Consider the following 23149-nt stretch of genomic DNA (forward strand, 5'->3'; position numbering starts at 1 on the left):
GTATTTCGGTAGCAATGTTGTTAATTTCCGGGGACTTGTTGTTTTTCAGATAGCTATTATAATGATCTCCATTTTGGAACTTTATAAATACTTGTGTATTAATCAAATAAAGTTAAATAATGCTTTTAAGAATACAAATTTCCCAATAACTTTTCTGCACCAAAATACTATAAACAACCTTACAGCATTTGTTTATTTAACAGAGACATAAAGAATATCTATGTCAAATCGTTCATAGCGAAAGCTACTTAATATTCTACTACTGCATCTTACTCACTAAAAGTTAATTTAAATGTTTTATTATTGCAGTCTGCTGTTATAAAAATAGTATAAATAAGATCAACAATGAACTTTCCCATAATTGAATTACAGATGAGGAACCTTTTTTATTCTATTCGAATCCATAAATTTTACAGAACGTATCATAAGTTTTACTTGTAAACGATGCCTCTGTATGTAAATATGAAGTTTGAATTTAAATATTCAGAGAGGCTTGATCGGTTATTAGATAAAATAGTTTTTAATTGAAAAATACTGTTTTTGTACACACTTACGTATGACAAATGAATGAATGGGAAAAGAAAAGCGTTCTTTCAATGTGTAAAAATATTCAAACAACAAGAAACAATCAAGAACTGTGAGGAATATATGTATATTTGGGAACAACAATCAACAAGAGTGGTCGCACCGAAAAAGAGATAGAGCAAAGGATCGTGAAAGGAAAAAGGGTGATTGGATACCTATTTATTTAAAAAATAGAAAAAGACTGTTTGACTTGTACACACTTCTATATAAATCTAAACGGGAACTGGTGTATGTTTTCAAAAGACTGATAGTGTGTAAATAAATTTATTAAATCAGCTAAGTACTTTCAGCATATTAATGCCATCATCAGAGCTATCCTATAAAAAAACTAAGTTGAAAAATCTTATTCATAAGAAATTATAAAGTGAAAATTACGTCTTATAGGTGTAAAAACCTCAAAAGAAGAGAAAACTTCGAACAAACACATTCTTTAGTTTAAAATAAACCTATTTAGTTGGCGTATTATATGGCTTAAGTACATTACAGAATCTATTTAGATTTATGCATTATACAATGCATCACAAACAGATGTTTAGTTTTTTTTTATATATTCGATTGACCAGTCGGTTGCCATTACAAAGTCTATAGGGTCGCCTGTATATGCTCTGCGTGGGCAATCCTGAACAATGTGACTGATCGTCTGTCTTGCAGCGCCGCAATCACAAGAAGGCGAGGGAAGTTTACCCCATCTGTCTATAGAGGGAGTCAGCGCATCTTCCACAGTTTGTTCGAATTCGATTAAGGGCTGTCCAAATCTTACGGGGACGTTCAAATTCGCCAGGTTTTTCTATGGTGTCCGGTAGACTATGGTAATGAGGATATGTCTTACTTTCCCAATCTTCTCTCCATCGGGTATTTAAGTCAAAGTTGGATTGCTGCAGCGCTTGAGCAGATTGTAGAGGGGGTAACCTGGATCGGAGACGGTTTCCAAGAATATCGGGGATGTCGTTGTGAACTAGAAGCTGACGACTATCCATTATTTTGTTATATTCTTTAACCAATGCATGTTCGCGGCGTAGGTTGGGTGGTGCTATATAACTAAGGGCCGGTAGCCACATTGTAGAGGTGGGCTTAATTGTGCCTGTTATCATACGCTTAGCACGGTTTAGTTGAGTGTTGACCAGGTGGGTATGCCTGCTATTTACCCACACTGGTGCACAGTATTCTGCCACCGGATATATCAGGCCAAGAGCAGAGGATCTTAAAGTTGATGCTGTGGATCCCCATGTAGTGCCGCAGAGTTTCTGTATTATATTGTTGCGTGTTTTCAATTTTGCTGCTGTTTTCGTCAGGTATTCTTTGAATGTGAGCTTTCTGTCTAGAGTAACCCCAAGGTATTTCGGGTATTTATTGTGTTTCAACAACTTGTTATTAAAATACACTCGCAATTCTCTGTTTGCCAGCTTGTTGTTGAGACGAAAAGCTGATACTTTAGTTTTTGTAGTACTTGGTTGTAGTCTCCATTTCTTAAGGTATTAGCTGAGGGTGGATAGGTCATTCGTGAGTGTAATTTCTGTAGTTTCTAAAGATTGGTAACCTGTTGCAAGGGTCCAGTCGTCAGCATATCCAAACTTCCAAGATTCGGTTTCAGGCATGTCAGCAATATAGAGGCTGAAAATTAAAGGGGCAAGGACAGAACCCTGTGGAAGGCCATTGTTAAGTTTCATCTGTCTACTCGTCTCCTTTCCCATTATATCGTGGAAGGATCTGTTTGTCAGCATGTTGTCTATGCACCTATACTTATAAAATTAAAAAGACAAATGGTGATCGATTCGTTGTGTGTGGAGTGGAAGATGACGTAGAACAATGTGTTCTTGGAAGAGGAGGTTATAAAAATACGAATCTACTAGGGAATCTGGGAAAACGTCTAATAGACCAGAGCATTTAGCATTGAAAGGGAAAGCGTGAGACGAGATCTTTGAATTATTTGTTCCTGATTTTAAAGAGGGTAGTCCTATCGAGAAGAATAAATCCAGTATAGCCTATTCCACGAACATACGCCTGTTTTGGATTACTTCGACAACGAATATTTTACTGTGCAAAATAAGAAGAACGAAAGTAAATTGCAAATTACATTGTTGTTTATTGGAATAATTATTAGCGCCATTTACTTTCGTACTTCTTATATTGCACAGTAAAATATTCGTTGTCGAAGTAATCCAAAACAGGAGTATGTTGGTGGAATGGCCCATAAGCAATATTTTCTCTATTTATATTTACATTTTATTATACATTTTGACGAGAAAGGAATCCATTAAAGAACTGAACAAAACTAATATCCACAATATTGTTTGTTTATTTATGTTAAATAGTGGGGTCTCATCCTAGGCCAAAAAAGGTTTTATTGTTTGTTGTAATAAACAACACGATAAGATATCAATTAAAAGGGGGTTGCAAGTTAACATATTTAGATATGTTTTTAATGTCATCATCTCCTTAAAACAGAACCTCGTTCACCACTTTTTGTGATGAAAATTGTATCAAACTATTTTACGGCTGTAACATACCAGATGTACTGGTTGATTTTTTATGTGCTTCTTTCTGTGATATAGCTGCTTTTGTCTGGTTCTTCTGAATTCTATTTATGGAGTTTATTGGTATTTTTTCAAAAGGGTTGAAATTTTATAAAATATTTAAAACTATGGACATTACAAACACTGACTTTGACGAACACACTTTTTTTTTAAATTATTAGCCGGCACGTTTTTAATCATTTGAACAATTTTACTGTTTTTTTAAACCCATTACATTAAACGCCGCACCCTTCCAAACGATCGACTTCGCAACGTAGTCGCCGGCGCTAGAAAATCGCCTGTTTCAGCTGTGGTGGATCCATAGAGTGGCTGAATGTCTGGTTTCGCCCTACACATCACCAACTCTAAAATCTACTATAAAGCTTTACTTCTTCAGAATAAATATGTAGGTACATATGTTTTGCATGTATAACTATATCGACAGTGCAAAAAATCAGTAATTCTAAACAATGCAACCAATTGAAAAGTATTTGATCTAATCACTTCATTAATTCATTAAAAAAATTAAATTGCTGGCCTTCGGGTTGATTAATTATAAGGAGCTTTAATTTATTTGCTTAGAGAACAATAAACGTCAAGCTGGCTTATTTTTAAGACAGAAGAGAGGAGTAGTAAATAAATCAATGTAAAGTACCCGTCGTAAAATTCAATTACCCTTGTTATATGGATATTGAGTGACGTATTGTGGATTGAAGGTGAGAATACATTGTATAAGCAATAGAATATACCGTTATGTCTATGTTTAAATACTATATAACATACTACGGGAAAGAAACACCTAACCAAATCTGCAAAGAAACATAAGGTGTGGATGACAACTAGACATACTAGAACTAATGAATGAAAGACGTAAAATGAAGAATAATACAGAAAAATACAGAGAGAACATAAAGCAAAGCATAAACGAGGATCCAAAGACTCATGGATTAAATAACAATGTGTTGAAATGAAAAACTATGAGTAAAGTATGACACATTCAATATATGTACATAAAAAAGTAAAAGAAATTACAGGAACCCAAAGAAGACATCAAATAAGTTTGCTTAAGAAAAAAGACGGAAAGGAAATTATCGATTTAACAGAGAAAATTAATAAATGGAATGAATACATAATAGAATAATTATTGTTTGAGGACAACAGAAATAACATGGTTCAGGTAAATGGTGAAACGGGACCTGAAATCCTAAAATGTGAAGTAGAAATGGCACTTAGAAATTCCAAAACTGGAAAAACAAATGGAACTGATGAGGTCACTACTGAATTGCTAAAGTTCTTGAATGATGAATCAATAGGTATAATATCGCAATTATTTAACACAATATAACTGATATTATACCTCAGGAGTGGCTGTTGTCTACATTCGTTACACTGCCAAAGAAATCCAATGCAAAAGAATGTTCAGAACTTCGAACTACTGACCATGAACTTAATATGGGCAACTAAAGATATTTCTAAAAATCATCCACAACCAAGTTTATTAAAAGTTGGAGTCAGATATTAGTAATACACAGATGGGGTTCAGAAGAGGACTAAGTACTCGAGAAGCTCTCTTCGGTTTGAATGTTCTTACCCAAACTTGCCTAAACGTTAATCAAGAAGTACATGCATGTTTTAACGATTTTGAAAAAGCGTTTGACAGGGTACGCCATAATAAGCTAAGAGACATTCTTGAAAGAAAGGACGTAGATAATAAAGATCTGAGAATAATTCTAAATCTATATTGGAATCAGAAAGCTAACATCAAAATAGAAAATGAGACATAACAAGCAATGGAAATACGTACAGGAGTACGACAGGGATGCATTTTGTCACCACTGCTATTTAATGTATACAGTGAAAGCATCTGCCAGGAAGCCCTTTTCCAAGCAAACGAAGGAATCGTAATCAATTGAGAGGTTGTAAATAATATTAGATACGCGAATGACACTGTACTAGTTGCAAGAACAGTAGAAGAATTACGACGATTACTTACAAACATAAATGTTGTTTGCAATAATTATGGCATAAATATCAATATCAAAAAAACCAGGTACCTATATGGTTTTCAGTAAAAACATGACACAACCAGCCCATAGTATACACGGCATTCAAATTGAAAATGTATAAAGTTACAAATACTTGGGAACTTTAATAAACGAAACTGGAGACCAAAACAATAAAATAAAAAGACGTATCGAAATTACCAGGGCCACCTTCATAAAGATGAGAAAATTCTTCTGCAACAGAGATATAGTGAACAACGAAAAAGAACTAAAAGATTAAGAGAAAAGAAAAGAATATAATATAACGAAAAACTCTTGGAAGGAATTGATACAAATCAGAAAAATATATATAAGAAATCTGAATCGGGGGACAAAAATGCAAAGAAAGGGTACTGTGTTAAATCTTAATTTATTAGAGACCAAAATGGAAAAATTTAATGCTTGAAAAAGACATTTTAAACAGATGGAAGGAATATTTCGAACATTTGCTGACTGGACAAGAAAATCTGGAAGTAAACTTCCATACCACATAAATTATACCACAGATTCTGGTGTCGAAAATAGGTTGATTAAACCTCACTTACTTATATACAATAGTGCACAAAAAAAAAGTTACAGCCCTTTAAAATTACAAAAATCGATTGAAAATCGATTGAAAATCGATTTTTTTTCATATATCGAAAACTCTTAGCGATTTTTTATTGAAAATGGACATGTGGAATTCTTATGGCAGAAACATCTTAAAAAAAATTAAATTGTGCACCCCATAAAAATTTTGTGGGGGTTTTGTTCCTTTAAAGCCCCCTAAATTTTTGTGTACGTTTCAATTAAATTATTATTGTGGTACCATTAGTTGAACACAATGTTTTAAAACTTGTTTGCTTCTTAGTACTTTTTCGATAAGCCAGTGTCTATCGACATATTTTGAATATTTGTCGAATCCACCACATATTTGTATATGGTTAAGTACGATTATAATAAAAAATATGTCGAGAGCTGTTAGTAATCTGAGTTTTTTTTATATTTACATTTTTAGATATATTTTGAAAAAGAAGCCACATCTCGATAAAAGGTGACTTGTCAAAAAAAGACTAAGAGGCAAAAAAGTTTTGAAAACACTGTGCTTAACTAATGGTACCACAATAATAGTTTAATTGGAACGTACACAAACATTTGGGGGGTTTAAAGGAACAAAACCCCCATAAAAATGTTATGTTAACAAATTAAAAAAGAAGCCGCATCTCGATAAAAACTGGCTTATCGAAAAATACTAAGAGACAAAAAAGTTTTAAAAACGTGTTAACTAATGGTACCACAATAATGAATTAATTGGAAGGTACACCAAAGTTTGGGGGGTTTAAGGGAACAAAACCCCCATAAAATTTTATGGGGTGGACAAATTTTACTATAATTTTGTTGTAAGATGTTCCTGCCATAAGAATAATACATGTCCATTTTCAATAAAAAATCTTTTCGATATATTGAAAAAAAATTCGATTTTCATTTTGTAACTTCAAAGAGCTGTAACTTTTTTTATGAGCATATTTGTACTAAGGTAAGTTAGGTTCAACCGAACTATTTTTGACCCGAGAATGTGTGGTATAATTTATGACCAATCTTTTCGGGACTCAATCTTTTCACTTTTCGGTATAATTGGTGAATAATTATCTACAAGATTTTTATTCAATATTTTTATTCAATATTCTTATTTTCAAAAGAACATTTAATAAACGCTATAGAATCGGATATACCTGTGACAAAATTTAAGATGTAGAAAAATTTTGATCCGGTTAGCAAAAAAACAGAATATGTCAAACATAGCGAATTTTCCTAATGAGCTGAATATTCATTCATTCCGTAATATGTTTGAAATATCTACATTATGGCCTAGTAGGTACAACCACAGTATAGGGGAAAAACGTTGTACTATAATATTTAGGTCTGGATCCCGCGTATGAAAAAAAAGTTGATTAATAGCAAACTGAGAATTTGTTAATAGCTTAACGGTGTCTAGTTGGACAAACTTTGACGTACGGGAACACGGGAACAGGGGAAGTTTTAGTTGTGGAACAGGTTAAAAATTTGGAATGTCATACTACGAAAACATCCCATGAATTTTATCGGACAGAACTTCCAATTAATTTGTTACCCTTTCATTAAACTGTCCTGCAAAAATCAGACTGCTATTTATCAGCAACTGGGTATTTTAATGAGTAGAACACGTAGAACATGTCAAATGATAGGAATTATGACAGGTGACAAATAGCAGTCTGATTTTTGAATGATAGTTTAATGAAAGCAGGGGCGGCCCGTCGGGGTAGGCAAGGTAGGCGCCGCCTACCCTCTTCAAATGTAGTACAATAATATAAATTATTAATATAAATTACTTATTTCAAAATTGTAATTTATAAATTTTGACACAATATCTACAATAAAATAGCAAAAATTATCCAAATTATTTTTAAAAATACCCAAAAAATTTTCTCCGTAGTTATAATTATTGTACGCTCCTTGTAGTATCAGTAGTACTGTATAGATTCTATGTTCTCCTTGGTCAGGCACTCGGGAACGTAGCCTGAAATAGAACGACGCCAACACCGAATTGACGTGCGATCTCTCTCTGTTTACGCGAGCAGACCTGCATAGCGACCGTATTCTACGATTTTGAACGGGCGGATAGGCACAGAGTCTTATAGCCGGACCTACAAAATTTTATCAGTTGCTTCTCTTGTGTCTTGTGAAACTGTTTTAAAATAATTGTTTTTTGATTTTGGCTGTTATTAGTAGGTTAAGTATTGAATAAAACTAGGTAGGACAATTTAAATTTGTTTATGAAAACTGAATAATGTGTTATTAGATTATATAGATAATTAAAAATTTAAAGCGAGGTTAATTGTTAACTTATCAATTTATTCGAATAGTAAATTATTATTTGATAAATAAATAAAATAAGTAATATTTGACGTTATTGAAACGTAGGTGTGTTAGTTTTATTGGTGGAAAAACTTTAGTCATCGAATATGAATATTTTAAACGATGTAATATGCAGTTTGATCGAGACGCCTTTTTCAAGGCGCCAAAATCAAGAAAGATTAGTAATTATTTCAATGGGCCGGCCTTTACAAAATTTAACAATTTTATCCACAGATAAGACAAAAGACAATTAACCATTTTCGAGATCGTTTAAAACAATATGGTATGAAAATTATAGATGGCTAAGCAGAAGTTATTTTAAAAATTCACTTTTCTGTTGGCCTTGTCTGTTGCTCTCAAATTTGAAGCAAAATGTTTGGGTGAGTCAGGGATATTCAGATTTGAAAAGTTTATCAGCTAGTGTAAAAAAACATGAATCTTCGAAAGAACATTTAAACAATTGCTTAGATTTAAAACGGTTAGAAAAAAATAAACAAACTACTGACAGTGCTTTCTCTGGACATATTTCTCTATCTAATAAAATATATAATGAAGAAGTTGAAAAAGACTGAAGAAGTTGAAGAAATTGATGTTACAATTCTTTTAGCAAAACAAGAACTTACATTTCGCGGTCGTGATGAGAGCCATAATTCTTCAAACATGGGTAATTTTAAAGAAATTTTTAATTTAGTAGTTAAACGCGATCAGGAAATCCAGGATCATGTTAAAAAATAGAAGGGGTGTTCACGGGTTTGTCAAAAACAATACAAAATGATTTAATAGATTGTCTTGCCGATTACGTAAAAAATGAAATTTCAACAGAAATTAATGAAAGTCAATTTTTTTCTATACTAGCTGACGATACTACTGATATAACCGAAAAATCACAGTGTACTTTAACAATCCGTTTTGTTAACAAAGTTGGTCATGTAACAGAAAGATTTTTAGGGTTTTTGATGTTAGCGATAATAGATCTGCAGACGCTCTATATAGTTTAATTTCAAACGTGCTTGAGCCATATGATTACAAAAATAAATTAATTGCTCAATTTTACGATGGTGCAAGTGTAATGGCTGGCTCTTTAAACGGATTACAATCAAAAATTAAAGTAGATGCTCCAAAAGCAATTTTTACACATTGTTGCGCTCATAGATTACATAAAGGGCCGGTTGTTCGAACGTTAATCAACAATGATCATTATCAAATAATTAATTACTGTCAATGTCAATTGTTAAAACATAATTAATTACAATTCTGAGACTATAATAAATTAATATAACAATAATTATTAACATAATTAATAATAAATCTCATAATTGTAATTAATTATGTTTTCAGCAACCAAAACAAAGTTGACATTGACAGTTTTGGTGACAGTAATTAAATATTTAATAATGATCATTGTTGATTAGCGTTCGAACAACCGGCCCTTAGTATTGCAAGACGGCTCAAAATGTATTACAAACTGTAGGATATTTTTTGTCGCCTACCCGAAGTATATGTGTAGCCTACCCGCATACTGAGGTCACGAGCCGCCACTGAATGAAAGGGTAACAAATCAATTGCAAGTTCTGTCCGACAAAATACATGGGACGTTTTCGTGGTCTGCCGTTCCAAATTTTTAACCTGTTCCACTGTTCCCATACATCAAAGTTTGTCCGACTAGACACCCTTAAGCTATTAACAAATTTTCAGCTTGCTACTAATCAACTTTTTTCCATACGCGCGATCCAGACCTAATTGTCCTGAAGGGCGCTCAAAATCTGAGTTATGTAATCCCGTAATGGAAATGTTCTGTATCTATTATAATAGTAGTGTAGGTACGTATATCGATTTATAAATCTTGTCCTATATACGATAAAGCAGTATAAAATTTAAAATAAGGCTAACCAAAATCTCTCAAGTGATATATTTTATCATGCGTCAACACTTTACAGTCTTTAACTGAATGGAAAACTGTTTTTCTCAACTTGGTAATTCAGAATTATATCTGTAATTTTTAAATTAATTAATTTTCATACATTCTAACAAAGATAGCTTAAGACCACACACTAGCGATCAACAGGTAGCAACAAACGCGGTCCAAGATTGCGAAAGTTCTGCGAACTTTCAAAAGTGAGGCAACAGTGCGTCAGTAATTCGACACTGACAGTGACATTTATACTATCAAAAACAATAATTTTTATACACATAGGCGCGAAATGTTGCCAAGTCAGTGACTTTCGATTTCTTGTTATAAAAAAATCGATTTTTAGTAGTTCCAATGTGACACAAAATATAGGCACGGGATAAAAAAGTTTATTTGAAGAAAGTGTATTTTTTTTCTTTCTTAATGGCGGTACAGGCCCCTTTTTTCAATATTTTATTTAGTTATAGAGTAATTTCCACATACTAACATGTTTCTGAAATTGGGCTCTGTACCGCCATTCTTTATTATACTACGAATATGTGTGCCAAATATCTCGACAAACTATTCAAAATTAGAGCCGCAATCTTGGAACGCGTTTGTTGCTACCTGTTGATCGCTACTGTTTGCTCTTAAGCCCTTTATTTTGAACATAAAGAATTTGAAACCGTTCATTAAAACAATGATTATGATCTAGATCTAGAAGTTAAAGTGCGTAAAATCTGTTTTCCTACCAAGTATTGCCAAACTGTTTGTGTCTGCTATACGTTTGTTATTAAAGGTTATACCAGTTTGACCGATGTAAGATTTTGGGCAATCACCACATTTAAGTTTGTATACACCAACGTATGAGTGGTTTGTCTTCTGGCTCTTGTTCTGAATATATTTGCTTACGTTCTTGTTTGTTCTGAAAGCTGGAACACTTTCTATAAGACGAGAACGAGACTGTACCCTTTGTTTTATTTCATTTGGTAATATTGCCTTTTTATTTCCAGACAATATGGTTAGCAAATCTCGTTGTTTACTGTAGCTCAGTATGTTCGCCACACTATGGTGCAGAACCATGTATATACGATTACACACCGGCACCTCCTGGAAAGACTCCTCCGTGTGCACGACCGGGCCTGACATACTGTGAATATCCGGAACAATACCCTGGGTAGGCAGTTTTTTTATAATTGTTTAATAAATTTATTGTAGGAAATCACATGGAATATGGTTTCAATATTTCAAAAAACTATTTGTTTTCTTTGCTATGTTTTTTTCCAATATACAGAGTGGATCGGTAATTTGGAATAAATTCAATATCTCAAATACTACCTAATTGTTTTTTTGAAAATTGCTCAGACCCGTCGATTAGTATTTCAAATTGTCCTTTTTTACATACAATAACAATGTATACAGGGTGTCCCAATTTAGATATATGACGTCATCGTTGATTTTCTTAAATGGCAACACTGTCATTTAGACAGCTATTTTGATAGTGTGTGTAAAGTTATACATCACGCAAAATATCAAATTTTTATTCTCTACCAATTACAAGATAATAAAAAATAACAAAGTTATGGTAGGGGAGCCCTACCTTTTTGCAGTTACTCGAGCGCATCAGATTATTATATGGGGAGAAACCTGGTGCCCTGCAGATGTACCTCTACCATATATTAGCTCTTAACACAGGGGAAATCGTTAAGGGGGCCCGAAAAAAATCTATGCTTAAAAATACTCGAAATTGTCAGATTAAAATAAGGTAAGTTAAGGACATGCAAAACAGTAAAATTTTAAATACAAATCCCGCGATATTTCGCAAAATAAACATTAGATCGAAAAACTGCAAAATACACTTATTCAATATTTTTGAAAAATCTATCGAATGGTACCAAACACGACCTCCCATGGAGGTGAGGTGGGGGTTACTTTAAAATCTTAAATAGTAGCCCCAAATTTTTATTCCAGATTTGGATTCTTTACTAAAATGGAAAACTTTACTTAACTTTTCTTGGTTTTAGGACCTACTCTTCACAACCCAATAGGTCCCCAAAGCGCTCGAGTGACTGCACATTTAGCATACTTCGCTCCCCTACTATTGTCTGTAATTTGGAATAAATTCAATTTAGTGTTTCAAATCCGTCGATTAGTGTTTCAAATTGTCATTTTTGACATATAATAATAATGTATATAGGGTGTCCCAATTTAGAGATATGACGGCATCGTTGATTTTTTTAAATGGCAATACTATCATTTTGATAGCTATTTTGACAGGGTGTGTAAAGTTATACATAACTACACAATTTCAAATTTTTATTCCCTACCATTTATAAGATAATAAAAAATACAAAAGTTATGAAAAACAAATAGTCAAATAATAATTGAATTTAATTATTTCAATTAAGCAAATGCTCGTAATGTTGCCCATTGACTAGTTGACAATGATTGAGGGCACCATTACGAGCATTTGCTTAATTGAAATAATTAAATTCAATTATTATTTGATTACTTGTTTTTCATAACTTTGTTATTTTTTATTATCTTGTATATGGTAAGGAATAAAAATTTTAAATTTTGCAGTTATGTATAACTTTACACAACCTATCAAAATGACAGTGTTACCTTTTAAGAAAATCAACAATGACGTCATATCTCTAAATTGGGACACCCTGTATACATTATTATTATATGTCAAAAATGACAATTTGAAATACTAATCGACGGGTCTGAGCATTTTTCAAAAAAACAATTAGTATTTGAATTATTGAATTTATTCCAAATTACAGACATAACTTTGTTATTTTTATTATCCTGTAAATGGTAGAGAATAAAAATTTGATATTTTACAGTTATGTATAACTTTACACACCTTATCAAAATAGCTATCAAAAGACAGTGTTGCCATTTAAGAAAATCAACGATGACGTAATATCTCTAAATTGGGACACCCTGTATACATTATTATTGTATGTCAAAAAGGACAATTTGAAATAGGTACTAATCGACGGATTTGAGCATTTTTCAAAAAAACGATTAGTATTTAAGATATTGAATTTATTCCAAATTACAGACTCACTCTGTATACGGCTTATAGAGGGTGCGTTAAAAGAAGCTGGTCGGTCGAATATTTCGCGAAATTTACATCAGATCGAAAAACTGAAAAACACGTGTTCTTTAAACACACGCTATGTAATAAATACATGCTATTTATGACGTGGTGAAACATGTAAAACCATTAAATGCATTTTTTTTTCAGACAGCTCATCCACTTCCTAGTCAAACATTGGAAATACGACCACCAGAGTCTATTTTCTTCAGAATCGAAAGACGATTTCGATTCATATTACTATCCCACAACGAGCCCTGTTTATGGACCACCTAACTACCGACCTCCCTATACTGGTCGTCATAGTATCGGATACCCCGAACCAATTTACATACCAAAGCCCCAAATTCCATTTCAGGTAGGTTTAAAATACTTTAGCATTAATATGTTATACAGACTGTTTAGTTTTTAATTAGATATATATCCTATAAATTGCAACACTGCGCGCCGTGAGTACGAACCTGATTCTGACACTCCGTCCTTCTAGTGATGTTGATTATAGTTACTTTCGAGTATTCGTTACAAATCGTTACTTTTCTATAAAGTAATCATTTACAGTATTCGTTACTTTGATTATTATGATTACTTTTGTTACTTTTGTATTTGAGTACCGGTAATCATATCGAGAATCGTATTTCTCAGTAGGTAGGTATTTTGTATAAAGTAATCATTTACAGTATTCGTTACTTTGATTACTTTTGTTACTTTTGTATTTGAGTACCGGTAATCATATTTAGAATCGTATTTCTCAGTAGGTAGCTATTTTGTATAGGTATTCTGATATAACAACGACCTTCACCGATCTGTTTAAGGGATAAAAATGATTTGATTACTATGATTACTTTTGCATTTGAGTACCGGTAATTATATCGAGAATCGTATTTCTCATTAGGTAGGTATTTTGTATAGGTATTCCGATATAATAACGACCTTTACGAAGTACCAATAATCAGAGTAATCAATGTAGATACAATAGTCGTTACTCGCTCTGTTACGATTGGTACGAAGTAATCAGAGTAATCAAAGTAATCAAAGTAGATATAATAGTCACTACGTCCTTCGCCGTCATTATCATCATCATTGTCGACGATAGTGAAATAAGCAATGTTGCCGATTTTAGCTCCTCCTTCAGTGGGCAATATCTAATCCAAATGTAAACGTATTGTATGTGGAGTTGCATATAGAGAAAAAATATAATGGAGTGTAGATTATTGAATTTACCAGACGGAAGAAGAAGAAGAGGAAGACCCGATAATAGCTAGAGAAGAACTGTAACAAGAGATCATAAAATAATTGGCCTGAGATGGAGAGAAGTCAAACAGTCAAAATCTGGAAAGAATAAAACAGAAGAGGATGCGCTGATCCAGCCAATCAGCCATTTTTCACTTTTGGCTAAGAAACGCAAGAGCCCCCAATACTCCATAAGGAGGAAAGGCAATAGAGAGAGAGTAGATCATTGGAGCAATAATCAATTTCAATTTTATCGAACGTCAACCTTTAACATATTTTTAAGTTTCCTGAATTAGAATCAGTACTAGCACATAAAAATGCACAGTTTTTTATCCGTTTTAAAGATCTGAAAATATATCAAGCTACGACAATATGACAGAATGACAGTATGAATAAACAACAGCTACTCTGACAGATGTAGCTTCAGCAATATGGCTGCTACCAACCTCAAAGTCCAGAAGTCTCTATTGGAGGACCTCGTATTACGAAAACTTCCCCTTATGTCCTTTAAAGCACCCTAATCAGCCCTGTCCTTTTTACAAGGCTCCACAGCCTAGATAATGCCTTTTTATATGGTTATTCTATATGGATATATGCTTCTGGTTATTCCTCACCCAGTTCTAGGAGCCGCAGTCTTATATAGCCTTCGCAATGGCATACGACATGTAATGCAGTTTCCTCTTCCTTAAGACAGAAACGACAAACCTATAGTTCTGTCACACATATAAGACTAAAATGTTTATTGAGCTTACAATGACCAGTCAACAAACCCACTATTTTTCTAACATGTCGGTTGTGGCTTAGTAGACTTGCTCTTGCTTCATCAATGGTTGCACTTTGTAGCAGTTTGCCATTCCACCAACAAGATGAACAGATGACCTGAAGCGATATGCCCAAATTGGATGCAAGCCGTTCAGAACAGGCATTTGTGGAGTGAACTAAGAGAGGCCTACGTGAACGCAGTATTGGACAAGTATAGGCTGAATGATGATGATGATGATGGTGATAATGAATTCCAAAGAAGGGTTTCGGACCAACTAATGATTTACAGGCGCTCTGTCGAGCCAATATATCAGCCTTTTCGTTATTTCGGTAACCCTTATTCCCTGATACATAGGCTAGTGTCAAAATATTTCGACTTGCAACTTGGCAAAGGATCCAAACGAGCTTTGAAGTAACCAGAAGAGCAGAACTGAGTGCGTTTAGAGCTGCTTAACTACTGGAATGGATGGCAGTTGAACTGTTCTCTACCTTCCGGTCTATTGGATCCATAGCGCAACTTTGTATAGCAGCAATTTTGACCTGAAATCCAGTTTCATGTAGAGATTTTGGCGGTAGTCTTTCGGTATTTAAAAACTTCTGAATCCTCAGAAAATATTTGCGCGCCTATATTTTTAACAACGTTTTTTGTACTTTGCTAGACTGCTAAATTTGAAATAATCCATCTTTTTTTCTAGGAAAATGGATACATTCCCCCTTCCTATCATCATCGCCCAAACTATACGAATTACGACACCAGCGGTGGATATCATTATGGTCCACCCAGCAAGGCCAATATATACTACCAACCCTACCAACAGACTCTGGAACATCATCCCCAGTATGGGCAGTACAATAGCCTTTGGAAAAGGTAGATCAAATTATAGTTTTAGACATTTCAACTAAAGGATGCCTTCACTCATAAAACAAATTTTGTTAACATTTAGTCGATGGTCTCCAACACGCTGTAGGGGAGAGTCGGCTATTGGTGCGCACCTAAGGCAAATTCAGAATATTTCACAAACTTGAAACATTTCAGTTTCCAAATTTCTTGAAGATATACATACTTTAAAGGCCTAGGTATATTAATACGGACCAACAGAAGAGTGAGAGGCGAAATTTCCAATTAGTGTAATGCGCACAATTGCCCGACCTATTCGGCTAATGGTGCGCATATGTCGGATAACTGTGCGCAATAATAGAACTTAAAAATTACCTTCGAAAATGTAAATTATTGAACATAAATATTAAAGGAACAAACAAATATACGGAAAAGATAAGAAACCAACTTACAAATATGTATTTAAAAAAAAAATCTAAGTATTGCAGAAGTCACAAATATATCCTTCTGGACTATCCTGTCGTATAGACATGGCATGAGACCATTGACAATATATCGGACACTTGCACCATACCTCGTCTTTTTTGCTACCATCACCACAATACACAGAAATCATTTTGATCTGATACGAGATCGTCTAACTCATCATCATGGCACAGTTCACTTTCTGAAATAACTTCGGTAATCTTGTGTTCAAAAATTTTCCTTTTTGTACCTTTTTTCAATTTCGTGGTTTTCTCTTTGCCCCTTTCTCTACTTTGACGGTTGTTTAACGCTTGTTTACGTTCTATGACGCAGTCACAAAACGTAACAAATGCCTTTATATACCTTGCCGGCTAATGGTGCGCAATGCGTACCATTAAACGACGTTACACTTCACCACATAACACAAAATTCGATAAAAACAAAAAATAATCGAGCAAAACTAACTATATCAGTGTTTAAAATGATAGATAAATAAAGGGTATAAGTACTATTTAAACTATATTTCTGTCAAGAAAAAAAGTTATCGCTTATTTTCTCAGATACACAAACAATATGAAACCATGCGAAAACATGTAAACAATAACTGCCATCCGGTAAAGTATCTCCCGACGTTCGTTTGTGTCGGATAGATATGGCAGTTGCTACTAGATGACCCGACAATATAGTTTTTGTAATTTTATTAAATAGGAGATTAGAAACATTGATGCGCACAATTGCCCGACGCGTACTATTAGGTGACTCTCCCCTACGCAGCCTACGTCGTTTGTTCGAGCCAACCGGTTAAGTAGGTGGTCACTTAAATTCACCCCGTAATTTGAATTTGTTTTCGTTTATTACTCTTTTTTTTTAACTATTTTCGGTTGTAAGATAGTTTTTGTCAACTAAAAGGGAAGTTCCCTAGGTTGGCTGTATACCATATAGTTAAAAAACTCTAACATGAAGTAAAAACCACTTCTATGTAACTGGTATATTTATTACAATCTAAAAAATCCCAATGGATTGAATAAAATATGTCCAATTCAGAACGTTTTCAGACCTATCGGTCCATCATCAGTGAATTTGAATACTTGCTAAATAGCACCAGAACCAAACAATGGTTGAATTTAAAATTCGATTTACATTATTTAAAAGTAGTATTAAACAGGCTAAACGCCGATGTTACAAGATATAACCTTGGTAGTTTGATTGGTAGTCAGCGTTGGCCTAAGATGGTTGATTAAGTTTCCTGGTAGGGTTTCACCATGTTCCCGGAGGTTATATCTTGTAACATCGGCGTTTAGCCTGTTTAATACTACTTTTAAATAATGTAAATCGAATTTTAAATTCAACCATTGTTTGGTTCTGGGGCTATTTAGCAAGTATTCAAATTCACTGATGATGGACCGATAGGTCTGAAAACGTTCTGAATTGGACACATTTTATTCAATCCATTGGGATTTTTTAGATTTTAATAAATATACCAATTACATAGAAGTGGTTTTTACTTCATGTTAAATTTCTTTATAGTTTTTGTCCTCCAAAGTTTATTAAAAGTAACGAAAATGAACAATTTTCCTACGGCAGACGTTGTACGCAGCCTACAGCGGCTATTGGAGACCACCGCACCGCCTTTTAAAGGATTTTTAACCATGTATTTTTGGTGGTTCAGCATGTGATTTGCCAATATTACCACTGATGATGATCTATCTAGATCGAAAACTGTCTGTGAATTAAATGTGGCACTTTGAGAGTTTTTAAATAAATGTATTCCTTTTATAAAGGGTTTTCTTAATAAACAAAGCAAATACTCATCCTACAATACGTTTAGAAGTTTCTAAAAAGTCCATAATTAAGAATTTCCTGTAGCTGGTTGTAAGTAAAATAGCAACAAGAGTTCTAGCTATGTTCCCATGTAAAATCCCATAAGAAATGGATAAGGTCCATTCTGTTCATTTTTGACGCTTTTTGTGGTGGAGGCGCGACGGCTCGTCAGGTCTTGAACAGACCTGTTCAATACCTGTTTAGACCTGTTCAGACCTGTTCAAGACCTGCTTAATACCTGACGAGCCGTCGCGCCTTCACCACAAAAAGCGTCAAAAATTAACAGAATGGACCTTAGCGATTTCTTATGGGACTTTACATGGGAAAATAGCTAGAACTCTTGTTGCTCTTTTACTGCTGTATACCATTAATTACAAGTAAAATTTATTAAAAAAATTTGTGTCTTGGTAAAAGGTATATTAGTTTAAAAAGCCCCTATAGGGCTACAAACATAGAAACAAAACGTTTTCGCTCTGTAACAAGAGCATCGTCAGTGTTACAAGAACATAGTGAGCCAACCAAAAAAATACAAAGGTCAAAACCTGTCAACAACAGATTAAAAGTCTCATATAGATGCAAGCATGACAAAATCCAAAGGATGGATATAATTCCTATGGATACGGCCCTAGGGCAACATATGACTCCCACACGTGGTAAGTGGGTCAATAGGTAACAATTAGGTCATTATATTACAAGAGGTGACAGACAACTTGTCATGTTTGCATTTATATGAGACTTTTAGTCTGTTGTTGAAAGGTTTTGACCTTTGTATTTTTTTGGTTGGCTCACCATGTTCTTGTAACACTGATTATGCTCTTGTTACAGAGCGAAAACGTTTTGTTTCTATGTTTGTTGCCCTATAGGGGCTTTTAAAACTAATATACCTTTTATCAAGACAAAAATTTTTTATTAAATTTTATTTCTAAAAAGTATGTTTGTATTTAGGGCTCTCGACCAAAACTACCGACGGTACAAGAGATCGTTAAGGAAGAAGAGGATGCTACCGTTCATTCCAGTGGAAAAATTTGCGAACGGCACTCTCCATCGGAGTAAAAGGCAAGATCCTGGTAAAACGGTTCTGTGTCGAACTCGAGTAGACTATATAACCCCGAGAGCTGCACTTAATAATCAAGGAAACTGGAGGTATATCGTAAATATGCCAGAAGTGAATCAACGAGTGACTCAACTAGTCAAGTCTGAGAAGTGTGCGTAAGTGCTTCTTCTTCTTTAAGTAGATTAAACATTAGCATTGTCCTATAAAGGGGCTCTTAAACCCTTGTTTCTGAATAACAGCTAGGTCAGTACCATTGATTCTGTAAAATTTCTTTGTATTTTTTTTAGACAGCAACCTTAAATGGTCCCTTCATATCGATTTTTTAAGTAAGAAACTAATCTCAGCTTGCTATGCAATATCTGTTTCGAAGGAAATCAATTTAGCATCTTCCAAAATATCACGTTTGTCTTAATTCGAGTCTCATCTCAAATATGTTCCTCCTATTAAGAAGCTCTTTAACTCTTGCTTCTTAATAACAGCTATATCAGTACCGTTGATTCTGTAGAATTTCTTGGTATTTTTTTAGATAGCAACCTTAAATGGTCCCTTCATATCTATTTGTTAAGTAAGAAACTAGCAAAATAACAAAGTTTTCTTTGTTCGAGTCCCATCTTCGATATGGTCTTCCTTTTTGGGGTTCTGGTATTAAAATAGTCTGCATAACAGATTATTTTAAGTTGTTTCTCTCCCATTTTGTATCTTTTTTAGTTCTCACTTTTTTATTATTTAATTAATCCCGAGTATTATTACGTTAAAATCCTAAAAAATAAGTATTATCATCTTCCCTCTAACTTGATATACGTACTAGTGATGTAACGGATATTCGTATTCGCATTCGCATTTGCGAATATTCGCATGTTTTTGCATATTCGCATTCGCATCCGCATTCGCGAAATTTGTGCGAATGTTTTGCGAATATGAAAACCAGAAAAAGGTAACTTAACCTCAAACATGCAGCTACTCTCAACTGGAAATATGCAGGACACAACAGCAGACAAAGAGACGGAAGATGAAATGAAGCGATAACTCACTGGAGACCTTGGGACTACAAAAGAGGAAGGGCAGACAACAGACGAGATGGTCGGATGACCTAAAAAGATACGCAGGGACCAGATCGACAGCATTAGCACTGAACCGAGAAGAGTGGAAAAATAAGGGGGAGGCCTACGTTCAACTTTGGACAAATGAAGGGCAATAGATAGATAGAAGTTAACCTTGTATAATCACGTTATCAGCCTTCACTTTTTTTATTATTTGGTGTTATGTAATAAAGCTTAAGATTCAGATTGATTTCCCCTAAATATCAATTAACTTTTCATTATAAATTTAGGAAACATTACAAAAATAGAAACAAATTAAAAAAAACTGAATATTCGCATTCACATCCGCATTCGCGAATGTCGGTAGCAGATATTTGCATTCGTATTCGCGAATGTTCAAAAAATGACATTCGTTACATCACTAATACGTACTACTTGTTGCAATTTGTCATAGAATGTTCCCCTTGTACTTTGAGGCTTATTATTTTCTGGGCCATATACCTACTCCTATGATGTTCAGCTCTTCCTTCTCCATTATTATCTTTGCTGTTAGAATCCTGTCTAATATGTATTGACACTCTTTGATGAGTTTTGGTATCTTTGGTAGATTTTTAAGGTTATACCTTCTTTGGTCCTGTTTTCTTTCGCGACTTTACTGTAGATTGGTATATTCACCTAAGTTTGATTGTCCCTTTCCTTTTCTTGGTTTCCTGTAGAGCATATGTCTATTTGTTTCTCTTTCAGCACTTGGAATATATCTTGGTTTCTAGTATTGAGTGATCTGATGTCCCATTTAGTAATTCTCATGTTCCGATGGTGGTTTGGAAACGGTTAAGTTAAATTGAAATAAGTGTAAACAACGAACAATAATATATTTATTTATTTTTGGTTAAAAGGCGTGCTTATTCATCTCATAAAAGGGTTTGATTGTTTGGCCCAGCGAGGTTTTGTTGACCGCCCGACGCCTGCTGCGAGTGTGTGAAACGACCCGTGGTTGTATCTCGATTGCTGTGGCTGAAAAAGACCACAAACGCTAATATATTTGTGTTTCTACCATTTGGTCAGAAAGGGCGATAAATTATTTAGATCTGGCGTTTAAAAGTTGAAACATTTCTGCAGTTTTAAGAAACGTCTTCGAATGCATTTCCAAAGTGAGTTATAAACATAAGGTCTGATAAGGTAATTAGTTTATGGGGAATTCAGTTTGTTAAACTGAACACACCAAAAACATCTAGTTAGGGATACATTTCGTTTCTTAAAACGTAACGGGCCCTTCTTAGCATCTGGTTTGTATATTAAATGTGAATTTTATATGACCCATATTATTTCGTTTTGAGAAAAGTTATTAAAAATTAAAATTAGCAAAAATAGTATTTAAAGCGTGTCGCCACACTCATCTGGGTTTTGAATATTTTCTCTTGAACATTCATATTATCTTTAACTAGGTAGGTAAATATTGAGTTGATATATTCTAATTATACTTTTTGTATTTTGTAGTTCAACTACTTGTGATGGAATATGCCAGCTACCAGATAACTTCGTTTCCAAATGCGAACAGAAATATGTTCAAAAGAGATTAGTCGCATTAGGCGCAGGAGAAGGATCAGGAGAACTTTACACAGATCTCTTTTGGTTTCCCAGTTGTTGTTTGTGCACGATACAGAGGGTTGACAACTAAACAATCGTTACTATTTTAAAGCACTGTTAGATTCTTCTTATTTCAGCACCCTGTCCGATTATCGAACGTTGGCGACCATACTGGCAATAATAACTTTGTTTGCGGCAGCTCTAAACAGATTAGCGGTGGTCTCTTCTTCGACCTGGGCCTCTTCTTCCCTCTAAGAGGCGGCAACAACTAAGTGTTAGAGTCATTCTCAAAAAGGACGATTGGTTTCTGGCAATAGATCCAAAATTAGATGAGGAGAAGCCAAGGAGGGGGAGTTGGCATCTTGCTAAGATAGATTTCGGAGACTTTAAGATTTAATCCGTTTATCTTTAATGTTTTTGTGTGTAAACTTAACGATTGTATTTTACAAAGTGTATTATAGTAGGTATATACCTGAAATTCCCTATTAGATTAAATTTTCATTGTAAACAAAACGACCAAAGGAAATTTCAAAATTTTGTACAGCTTAATTAATTTATTTTTTTACGTTATATTTTAAATATATAGTTAAGGGCGCAGACGCAAAATTTCGCGTCAATGTGTTTTAATTGCATTCATTTTTCTCGAATTCTGAGAAAGTATTTTTGAAAAATTTAAACGCAGATTGAAAGATTACATTATTATCGAGGGCCGAAAGTTCCTTAAAATAACCAAAAAGTTTCTTTTGAATGAGATATTTGAAATTAAAAATCACACTAAATTTTCTCTTTTTTTCACCCCTGTAACTTATTCAAATAAACATTATAAAAGTTTTCAGGGACTTTCGGCACTCTATAATAATGTAATCTCTCATTTTGCGTCTAAACTTTTCAAAAATACTTAGTTTTCTGAGGATTAAAAAAAAATGGCATTTAAAACACATTGGCGCGAAATTTTGCGTCTGCGTCTTTAAATGCTTTTATTTAATAAATAAGGTAGTTAATATTAAGAACCATAATTGTAGAGAATAAGAGAATTTTGTACGTTTTTAATGAAAACCAATAAACTTTTTCGAATATTTTGACGATAATTTCACTCTACATAAAAATCATATTAACATTATCCTATATTATATCCTCTACAGATATAATATATGTCTTCTCAAATAGTCACATAACATATTCTTTAACTTTACTTTCCTACTTCTACCACAGGAAGTTAACCAGGAATCAGATAAAGTGGTATAGAATAACTCATCAGTTCCCAAGAAAATCGTCAACCAAAATGTTTCTGTTGTCATCTATTTAATATACAAGATTTTATTTTAAATTTTATGCGGGATT

General features: G+C 33.8%; 1 protein-coding gene across 1 annotated transcript in view; it reads left to right on the forward strand.

Annotated features, from left to right (window-relative positions):
• Window positions 1–22884, forward strand: part of LOC114337364 (protein spaetzle 5) — a 41725-nt gene extending 18841 nt beyond the window's left edge. The window contains exons 2-6 of the mRNA XM_050660737.1: window positions 10916–11079; window positions 13162–13369; window positions 15699–15871; window positions 19073–19336; window positions 21719–22884. Of these exons, the coding sequence (XP_050516694.1) occupies window positions 10916–11079; window positions 13162–13369; window positions 15699–15871; window positions 19073–19336; window positions 21719–21899 (990 nt within the window). The 3' untranslated portion in view covers window positions 21900–22884. The remainder of the gene's footprint in view (window positions 1–10915; window positions 11080–13161; window positions 13370–15698; window positions 15872–19072; window positions 19337–21718) is intronic.
• The last annotated feature ends 265 nt before the right edge of the window (window positions 22885–23149 follow it).

This window comes from Diabrotica virgifera, chromosome 9 (genome assembly GCF_917563875.1).
Source record: "Diabrotica virgifera virgifera chromosome 9, PGI_DIABVI_V3a".
Taxonomy (NCBI): Eukaryota; Metazoa; Arthropoda; class Insecta; order Coleoptera; family Chrysomelidae; genus Diabrotica; species Diabrotica virgifera.